Genomic DNA, 10,489 nt, shown 5'->3' with positions numbered 1-10,489 from the left:
ATGTCCTTGTTGAGGAGTACGTAAGTGTTGACTGGTGTGCTTGTATTGGGCTTTAATTGAGTTAGAAGGTTTGTGATTTTATTATTGAAGAAGAGTGCTAGCTCATCAGCTTTTGATTGTGCTTGGTTGGCTGGAATATCTGGTGGATTGGCCTGAGTTAGATTGGAGACAAAAGTGAAAAGCGCTTTGGAATCGAAGATAATGTGATGGATCTTATGTGCGTAGAAGTCTCTTTTTGCTTTTAAGGTGGAACTCTTGTATGAGTGTAGGGCGAATTTGTATGTAGCAAGTGTAGCGGGGGAAGGTGTTTTACGCCATTTACTTTCTTTCTGACGTAAGTTGAGTTTGAGGTTTTTAAGTTCGATAGTAAACCATGGCTGCTTTTTGGACGCACATTGTTTGACTTTTTTTGTTGTCAGTGGACATAGTTTGTTTGCCACAGTTTCTGTTATGGTTGACCAGGAGTTTATGGCTGCATTAGGTGATGTGACGTCTATGCGTGAGAGTTCTGTGGTTAGTTGATTGCTGAGTTCGTCGGCGGAGCATACTTTTCTGTAAAGAAATGAGTGTTGAGTGGAGTGTTTGTTATTCATTTGGGTCATCGAAAAGGTGGTGGAGATTAATGAGTGGTCTGACCAGGGCACTAGTTTGCATGTAGGATGTGCTGACTGTGTTATACCTGAGTTCAGAAAGATCAGGTCCAGTGTACGACCTGCCTTGTGTGTCGGTTCATTGATTATTTGTTTGTATCCCATGGCGGACATGGCAGTAAGGAAGGTTTCACAGCTTGTTGAGAGTGTGGGTTTGTCGATGTGTAAGTTGAAATCTCCTAGGATTATCGTTGGGAGGTCTGGTTTAAGATACGCTGTTATGATTTCTAGGATGGGTGATGCATCTGCTTCTAAGAGGCCTGGGGGGGCGTATACTAGAAGGATTTGGAGAGAGTCTGATTTGAAAAGGCCTGTTTCTAGTTTCGAGTCAGATTTGATAGGATGGTGTGAGAATCTAAGATTTTTTTAGCTGCTAGGAGTAAGCCATACTAATTAGTGAGGTAATCAAATGTTCTAATAGCCCCACCATCCCAAAGATGCTCTACTCTGCAAACCCCTCTCAGCGTCCATCAAATGACATCCCAGAAGAACTGCCAGAAATAAAATCCATATTGTGAAACAAAGCAGTCTGAAAAAAATAATCCCATCTGCCTACAATACTTTCCAATGCTTCCACACATGCAAGGAATTCACTGTGCAAGAAGACATGCTTCTACCAAGTCGCGATGTCTGCTTAGGCTGCCATAAAATTGCTTCCAATGGCATAGATCCCAGAATATGCTGTTCAATAACTATCCATTGTTTTTTCTTCCCGATGTCTATGCCAGTCAACAACTGCTCGCAGCTGAGAGGCAGCATAGTAGTATGGTAGATTAGATACATCTAATCCCCCATCTAGTTCTGGATAGATACATAATAGCCCAAGTCACCCCAGGCGGTCTCCGCTTCCAGATAAAATCAAAAACTTGTTTTTGCCATAATTTGAGCATCTAATTAGGAATCAATATAAGCACAGTCTGAAATAAAGTAAACGGGGAAGCATATTCATTTTAATAGAAGCCATCCTGCCAAACCATGAGAGGTCATATCTATCCCATTTCTGCAAATCTTTACTTATCTGTTCCAAAAGAAGGTCATAATTTAACTGGAAGTGTTTATCATTAGCTATACCAATATTGGTCCCCAAATATATGATCTTTTGTTTAACTTACTTAAAGGGGAATTGTGATCTAACCTCATCTAACAATTGTTTATGTAAGATAATTTCTAAAACTTCTGATTTATCTGTATTGATTTTAAAACTCGACTAAACTATTTGATCTCATGTGTCACCTTATTCAAAGAATTCATAGGGTCAATTAATGTAAATATATTGGGCCGGATTTTAAAAGGGTTACGCGCATACGTTATGCACGTAACCCTCTTAAAAGGCCCTGCGCGCGCCAAACCTATTTTGCAGAGGCTCGGCGGCGCGCGCAAGCCCCGGGAGGCGCGTAAGTCCCGGGGCTTTGCAAAGGGGGCTTGTTGGGGGCGTGTTGGGTGGGCGGTGCGAATTTCGGGGCGGGGCAGGAGGCGTGTCGGGGGCATGATGCCGGCCCAGAGGCGTGGTCGAGGCCTCCAGACTAGCCCCCGGGTCGGGTGATGGCGCGCCAGCAGCCCGCTGGTGCACACAGATTTACACCTGCCTCTGGCAGGCGTAAATCTGCCAACAAAGGTAGGGAGGGGTTTAGATAGGGCCAGGGAGGTGTGGGTTAGGGAGGGGAAGGTGAGGGGAGGAGGAAGAAAAGTTCCCTCCGAGGCCGCTCCGATTTCCGAGTGGCCTCGGAGGGAACAGGCAGCGTGCGCTGACCCCGGATTTTATAAGCTACACGCGTATCTTATAAAATCCAGCTTACTTTTGTTCGCGCGCGCTGTTTCTTAAAATGTACCCCATAGTCAGTAAATAGTGACAATTTGTATGTTGCCCCCTACAGAGATTCCCCTAATCTCCTCATGATGAATCTGAATATCAGATGGCCCCCAAGAGAATAGCAAATAAAGTAGTGACAGAGAGCATCCCTGTCAAGTTCGCCTTCAAACAGGAAAACGCTCAGAATACCCTCCATTCACTTAAATACAGGCCTCAGGGCTATCATATAATTTGCTTATCCAGGTGCAAAAATTAAAGCCGAATAGCATTTTCTCTAACGTTTTAAATAAGAAAGACCACCAGACCCTGTCAAATCCTCTCTCAGCAACAGTGGTTAATAGCAGAGATGGAATCTTATCTGTTTTAGCCCACCAACTTAAGTTATACATTTTCCTAACATTGTCTGCAGCCATCTGACCAGGAATAAATCCTGCTTGTTCTGAATGTATTAAAGTACCAATTACAAATTCAGCCTTTCAGCCAATATTTTTGTGAACAATTTTCAATCAATATTAATGGGGGATATGGGTCTATTAGAGCCACACTGGGCTGGTCCTTGCCTGATTTAGCAATGACAATTATCCGAACCAGATTAGAACCCCTAGGTAGTGAACCCTCCCATCTCAGCTAGTTAAACATGTTTGTTAGAGGAACCACTATATAAGGTGCAAATTGCTTGTAGAAAAGTCCCGTAAACCCATCTAAACCTGGTGCTTTATTGGGTTTCAAAGCTTTTATAGCCTGAAGGACTTCTATAATGGAGATTTCTGTTTCTGAACAACTCTGGAAAACTTGGGATAATGCTGGCAATTGTATCTCTGCAAGGTATTCATCAATTATGTCATCTTGTATGGATTCCTCTGCTCTGTAAAGATCAGAATAAAATTGAATAAAGCACTCTCTAATCTTTGAAATAGAGGTGAAGAAGAGCCCTCCCTGGTTTTTGATTGTCAGTATTTGATTTTGAGAAAATTTAGCTTTAAGGCACCTGGCTAGTATTTTACTTACTTCAAAAAATTGTTGAGTTAATTCTAACCAATGTGCAATCATTTCAGATTCAAAGAAAGCAACTCTGCCCTTAGCTGTAAAAGTTGAGTATAGACTATTGGAGAACGAGTCTGTTTATGGATCACTTCCAGACTAGCTAATTCCTTCTCCAGGGCATATTTTCTCTTGAGCCTCCCTTTTCTTAGAGCCTTGGGAAATTCCTTTTCCCATAATCACCACCTTAAGGCATTCCCACACCACAGGAGAAGAGGTATCCCCCCCTTATTGTTAAAGTGCAAATGCTCTTCTATTCACCGTTCCCACTGTTTAAGAAAGCATTCATCATTTAGCAGACTTATCATTTAGTCTCCAAAAATATATGACTGTGGAGTGTGATCTGACCAAATGATGTTACCCACATCTCATCCAACAATTGTTTATGTAAGAGAATTTCTAAAACTTCTAATTTTGGATGCCAAATCTTTGTCCACCAAAATAAATCTATGTGAATGTAAGAAGAGTGAGGAATAGAATAAAATGTGAAATCTTTCACTGTGGGATTCTACAAAGATCCACTAGTTGTCAATAACAAGAGAAATCCTGAAAGCTACATTGTTCAGATCTGGTAAGGGTATCTACTCCAGATGAACTGTCAGCTTTAGGAGAAATAGTGCAGTTGAAGTCCACCACCCACTATTAAAAAAAAAACTTCCACCTGAGAAACTAGGGCAGTCAACAAATTAGAGGAAAAACTCTCCCCGTCCCTTGTTAGGGACATATACATTCACTAAGATGAAGTTCTCATTTCCTATCTTGATTTGTACTATTATGAATCTTTCCAAAGGATCTTTAAAAACCAAAAGGACTTCACATTGCCAACCCTTCACTATAAGAATACCTACCCCAGCATATTTATGAGGTGTGCTAGGTGCCAGAAACCTAAGGGGAAAATGTGGAGAAGCTAACAACTTTTCATAACATTTTTTCAAATGAGTCTCTTGAATAAATGTTATTGTAGTTTGCTGTGATGACAATTCCAGATATATGTTTTCTTTTTTGTGGTGAGTTTAGACTCTTATCATTCAAAGAAAGAAGGGATAAAATTGTAATATTATAAAATAAAAATATATTTAGGTCCATGACATCTTTGTTCAAAATCCCCAATGAGATCTACTGCACATCTATAGTGTTTATACTATTCCTTTAATAACCACTTTCCCTTATTCAATCATAATCCCTTCCTCTTCCCTCCCAACCCAGCTCTACCCAAACCTTCTATGCAGATCCCTCCCAAGTATAGAGAAAATCAATTACATGTCCCTTTAGGTGGTCTTTCCCACCCCCAACTTGAATAATGGGATGGGAATAACCTATCCAACAAACAGTATAGTAACATCAACAAAATATGTTCCCCCCCTTTCAAAGCACCCCTTCCAGTTTGGCGATTCTTTATATCAATCTAAAATTATAGACAGGAAAAACTGCATGTAATGAAGCAGAAACTTATGACAGCCTCCAGGTAACACACTTCAACAAGCAATTCAGTTTAGAGATGGGCATTCCAAATCAACAGTATATAAAATGTCTCCTTATGCATATAGACAGATAATTATTAACCTTACTAGAGTCCAAACAATCTCAAGTATTTGTAGGAGCATAAGATGGCACAGGCCATCCATTGCTCCTACCATGTGACAGGGGCTGACCAATGGCACCGGTAGCCCCTGTGACATAGTAGGTCAAAGGCTATCGGCGCCATTTTGAATACCGTCAGCCGAAGATGTGAGTGCAGGAGATGGCTCCCAGACCCCCCGCTGGACCACCAGGGAGTTTTGGTAAGTCTTGGGGTGGGGGTCAGGAGGGGGGGGGGTTTAAATTGGCTCCTTTAGACGGCCGAATAATTCGGCAAAGATTAGTGTATTAGTGGGGAATCGTAATATGTTTTGCTTCCCCACGAATACAGTGAATATGGCCCTATACATTGCGGATTACCAATTCGTAGGGAACGAATGCACACTCCTACTCCACCATTCAACCATCCCCGGGGGCTGATGCCAGGGAAGGATTGGAAGCAGGTGGTAGGGTTTCTAGGAATCTGGCAGGGTTGTCATTACATCCTAGGAATCTTATCATTGGCATTCTATCTGCCACATTTCTGAGAACCCTAAACTCTACGACCCCACTTCCCAGTATTTCAAATCACTGAAAGGGTCAAACTCCAAGTGGGAAACCTCCACCTTATCCTGACCTGTGCTGTGCCTTTGGAGGGGGGAGATGCATCCTCACCTCTTTCACCTCAGACAGCAGATAGCCTTGAGCCCTACTCATAGGTAGAAGAACTTAACACTGAGCTGGAAATGTGACCCATCAGGTGCCTTTCTGGGAGTAGAGGCCCATGGCTGGAGGTATATTACAGGAATAAAAGGGAAAATACCTAGTGAAGCTGAGGGAGACAAGGAAAGAAATCAGGAAATCAAAAGGCCAAGTGGAAGAAAGAATTGCCAAAGAGGTAACAAAACATTTTTCAGATATATCAATCAAACACAAACGTCCCGAGGTGATATATTAAAATTGAAAGGAGACAAGGAGAAATGTGTGGAAAAAGACAAAGAAATAAAAGAAATATTAAACAAATGCTTCAGTTCAGTGTTCACTAAAGATGACCCTGGTGAAGGACTTTTGCTGGTTGACAAGACCATGGATGGGAGCAGGGTAAATGCAATTCCATTTACAAAAAAAATTGTATGGGAAGAGCTAAGAAAACTGAAAGTGGACAAGGCCATGGGGGCTGGATGAGGTACATTCTAGGGTACTAAGGGAGCTCAGAGATGTGCTGAAAGACCTGTGGAAACAGGAGCGGTGCCACAAGACTGGAGAAGAGCGGTTGTGTTCCCAGTTAACAAGAAAGGTAGCAGAGAGGAGCTGGAAACTACAGGCTAGCCTCACCACAGTGGTAGAAAAATGGAGACTACTGAAGAAAAGTATAGTAAATTATCTACAGTCCAGTGGGTTGCTGGACCTGAGGCAGCATGGAGTCACCAGGGGAAGGTTCTGTCAGACAAATCTGATTCCTATTTTGATTGGGTGACTAAAAACTGGATCAAAGAAGAGAGCTTGATATAATTTATTTGGATTTCAGCAAAACTTTTGATATGATCCTGTCTAGGAATCTCATGAATAAAATGAGAAGCTTGGGATTGGGTACCAAGATGGTGGAGTGGATTACAAACTGGTTTACTGACAGGAAACAGTATATAATGATAAATCAAACCAATTCTGAAGAGAACAGTGTTAAGGGAAGTGCCTCAAGGATCAGTTTTGGAACTGGTTCTGTTCAATATCTTCATGAGCGACATTGCAGAGGTGATAGAAGGTAAAGTTTATCTTTTTGTGAATGATACTAAAATCTGCAACAGAGTGGACACACCTGAAAAAAGAGAGAGAATGAAAAGTTATTTAAGAAAACTTGAAGAGTGGTCAAAGCTTTGGCATCTGGGATTCAATGCCAAGAAGAGCAGAGTCATGCATCTGGGATGCAGTAATCCAAAAGACCTGAATGTGATGGGTGGCAAAAGACTAATGTGCACAGATCAGGAAAGAAACCTTGTGGTAATTGTGTCTGTCAATCTGAAAGCAACGAAGTAATGTGAAAAGCTATAGCTAAAGCCAGAAGAATGCTGGGCTGCATAGAGAGAGGAATAACCAGTAAGAAAGAGGAGGTGATAATGCCCTTGTACATGTCCTTGGTGAGGCATTACCTGGAGTACTACATTCAGTACTAGTGCCTGTATCTTAAAAAGAAGAGAGACAGGAGGAGGCAGCACAGGGAAGGATGACTAAAATGATGTGGGGTCAGTATCAGAAAACTTATGAGGAGAGGCTGAAGGATCTAAATATGTATATCCTGGAAAGAGAGGAAGTGCAGTGGAGACATGATACAAACCTTCAGATACCTGAAAGGTTTTAATGATGCATGAACTTCAAACCTTTTCCATTGGAAAGGAAATTGTTGAATTAGGAGTCACAAAATGAAACTCCTTTGGGGATGACTCAGAACCAACATCAGGAAATATTTCTTTATGGACAGGATGATGAATGCCTTCCCCGAAGACATGGTGAGGTTGAAAACAGTAAATGAATTCAAAAGGGCAGATCCGTATAGACTAGATGTTGGAAATGAAGGAAGGGGTGCTTAGGGTAACCTGCATGCAGCAGCAGTAACTACCCTTAACACTGGGTGGACCATTTGATATTTATCTACTATATTACTATAGGATTCTGATAATCAGCTATCTGCCCTTTGTGATGGATGTGCTAATGATATTTAATTGAATTTTCCCAACAACATATCACGATGTACTTTTATTAAACCAAGAAGGCCAATAGGAAGCATGTTGGATTTGTTGTGTGATACACGATCAGAGATTGACATGTGCCTTCAACTTCAAAAAGTATCAATTGCTTGTAACCAGGAATGCTTTTGTTGTGGCTGTAAAATTATATATATGTACACATACACATGCATATGTATTATATATATTGGACAATTACTGTATGTTTGTCAGCAGAAATAATGCACCAATGTGTATTCATCAGTCCCCATGTCAACCTTGGAACTCATCAGGATGCAGGAAATTTCAGGATGACACAACTGTGACTTCATAATCAGTTAGTGTCATTGTCATGGTTACACCATGCTTTAAATAAAAAGGTTGCAATTGTGATTTTCTTTTCTTATTGTAGTCTATTAGAAAGTGACTATGGAAAACACCATTGGAACCACTGAGTCAGAAAATACTTGCAAAATGGGCATAGCTGTTAACCCCGAGGAGGAAAATGTGGTCATAACATTTAGTGAAGCAGAAGAAAAAAACAAAAATCCAAAGATAGTGAAGAAAACAAAGGCAGTAATCATAGATTTGGGAACAAGGTATTGTAAAATGGGGCATGCTGGAGATAGTAAACCATTCCGTGTGATTTCTTCAATTGTGGGTAAACGTCTTCAGGAGACTGATGATAATGAAAAGAACCAAAAAGATAGTTTTGTTGGTCAAGAGCTTCGGACTGCTAAAGTAGCCTTAAAATATGCCAACCCACTGAGACATGGCATTGTAGTGGACTGGGACTGTGTACAAGATATTTGGAATTATATTTTCTACAAAGAAATGAAAATTCTTCCCGAGGAGCATGCTGTCCTGGTATCAGACTCTCCTCTGAATCCTACCACCAACAGAGAAATGTATGCAGAGATGATGTTTGAGACCTTCCATGCTCCAGCAATGCATATTGCCAACCAGTCCATTCTCTCCATGTATTCTTATGGCAAGATCTCGGGTCTGGTGGTGGAAAGTGGACATGGAGTTACTTATGTTGAACCTATCCATGAAGGCTATGTCTTGCCCAATAATACTGGACGGGTGGATTATGCTGGATCAGATGTCACCAAATACTTGATGAAGTTACTGAATATCTCCGGGAACAAATTCACCAAAGAAGATCTACACATAGTGGAACATATCAAGAATACCTGCTGTTATGCCTCATCTGAGCTTGACAGAGACCTGGAGTTGCCGCTTAGCGAGTACATGGTAGGGTATGAACTGCCAGATGGGAACCTCATCACGATTGGCAAGGAAAGATTCCTCTGTTCTGAAGTGCTCTTTAAACCATCGCTTATTGGATCAAGTCAACCAGGTCTCCATACTCTGACTATGACCTGTATCAATAAATGTGATGCCACATTGAAGCACGACATGACAAACAGCATCTTGCTATGCGGAGGCTCCACTTTGCTGGATGGACTTCCAGAACGTTTACAAAGAGAACTGAAGGCATCATTACATTATGATAAACCTATCGTTATAGCCTCCCCTCACAGAAAATATTCAGTTTGGACGGGTGGCTCTATCTTGGCCTCACTCAAATCCTTTCAGCAGCTCTGGGTTTTTAAAGATGAATATAGTGAATGGGGGCCCTCTGCCATTCACAGGAAGTGCTTCTTAGCAAGAGAACCATAATTCAGCATCTAATTATTTCTGAAACTTAACTTAGAATCAGTCTATTTTAAATATTGTATTACCAGATCAGAGAAAAACGTATGCATCTATAGTAGAAAGTTGTCAAATAAAGTTTGACTATTTCAAATAAATTCTGCTCTGTAGTTATCGCTTCTTCAAATATATATGTAATTATACACTTGGCTTTGTTTGGCGTATGGTAGAAGTATTAGGGATGGGTGAACCACCTTTCCATCTGGTTCAGATTCTGACTCAGATGTTCAACGATTGTTCCTTTAATTTATTTGGCAATTCAAACAGCTTCAACCTGGTTCAAACCACATTGTCAGAAAAATTCCAGATGCGCTCGATTTAGGTTGAACCTTGAGCAGATGTGCATTTGCAAATATGTGTTTGCAGATTTGCATGCCTTTCCAAATAAATCAGAGCTGAATTTAGCCTCTGATCATTCTGCAGTTGGGTAAGTAGCAAACAAGCAGGAGCTAGAAAGGGGCTCTGACCTAGGGATGGGGATGGTCTGGCATTAGAAAAGTTGTCATGTGCAGGGATTCAGAAATTCAAAGGATTATGTAGTTAAATTGCTGTATGTATCTGTCTTTTCCTTTTTCTTTGTAAAAGCAATAGTAATAATAATAATAATAATAATGTATTTATTGCACACATCCACAGTTTGTGGCAATTTATGAAATTACAGTACATTCACAGTTAAAACAACATACAAAGCTGAAAAGGAGGCATCCATCTATTTAGGTTAGCTTTTTATTAAGAACAATAGACGTGGGATTGCTGATTTTATTTTAAATGTTGCTCTATGCATGCAATTTTATGAATGTGATTTTTGGAAGCTGTGGAGAACATTGGATTGTGCAGCCCACAAAGTCTGTTAAATAAATTCTTCACTTTTTAATTTATTAGCGATCATACACATGTAGGTTGGATTTGACATAAAAGAAATATACAGCAGGCACTGAAAAAAATAAGCTGCTGATACCTGCAGTAGCCTAAAAAACCAAATAATTAAGGCT

The 10,489-nt window shown here is 40.7% G+C and overlaps 1 protein-coding gene across 1 annotated transcript; it reads left to right on the top strand.

Annotated features, from left to right (window-relative positions):
• The first annotated feature begins 7,426 nt into the window (after positions 1 to 7,426).
• LOC115092742 (actin-like protein 7B) lies at positions 7,427 to 9,589 on the top strand. The gene has a single exon (XM_029604019.1). The coding sequence runs from the start codon at positions 8,208 to 8,210 to the stop codon at positions 9,462 to 9,464; it is 1,257 nt and encodes a 418-aa protein (XP_029459879.1). The 5' UTR covers positions 7,427 to 8,207; the 3' UTR covers positions 9,465 to 9,589.
• The last annotated feature ends 900 nt before the right edge of the window (positions 9,590 to 10,489 follow it).

Source organism: Rhinatrema bivittatum, chromosome 1 (assembly GCF_901001135.1).
Source record: "Rhinatrema bivittatum chromosome 1, aRhiBiv1.1, whole genome shotgun sequence".
NCBI classification, from domain to species: Eukaryota; Metazoa; Chordata; class Amphibia; order Gymnophiona; family Rhinatrematidae; genus Rhinatrema; species Rhinatrema bivittatum.
This window is presented reverse-complemented; position numbering and strand designations above follow the sequence as displayed.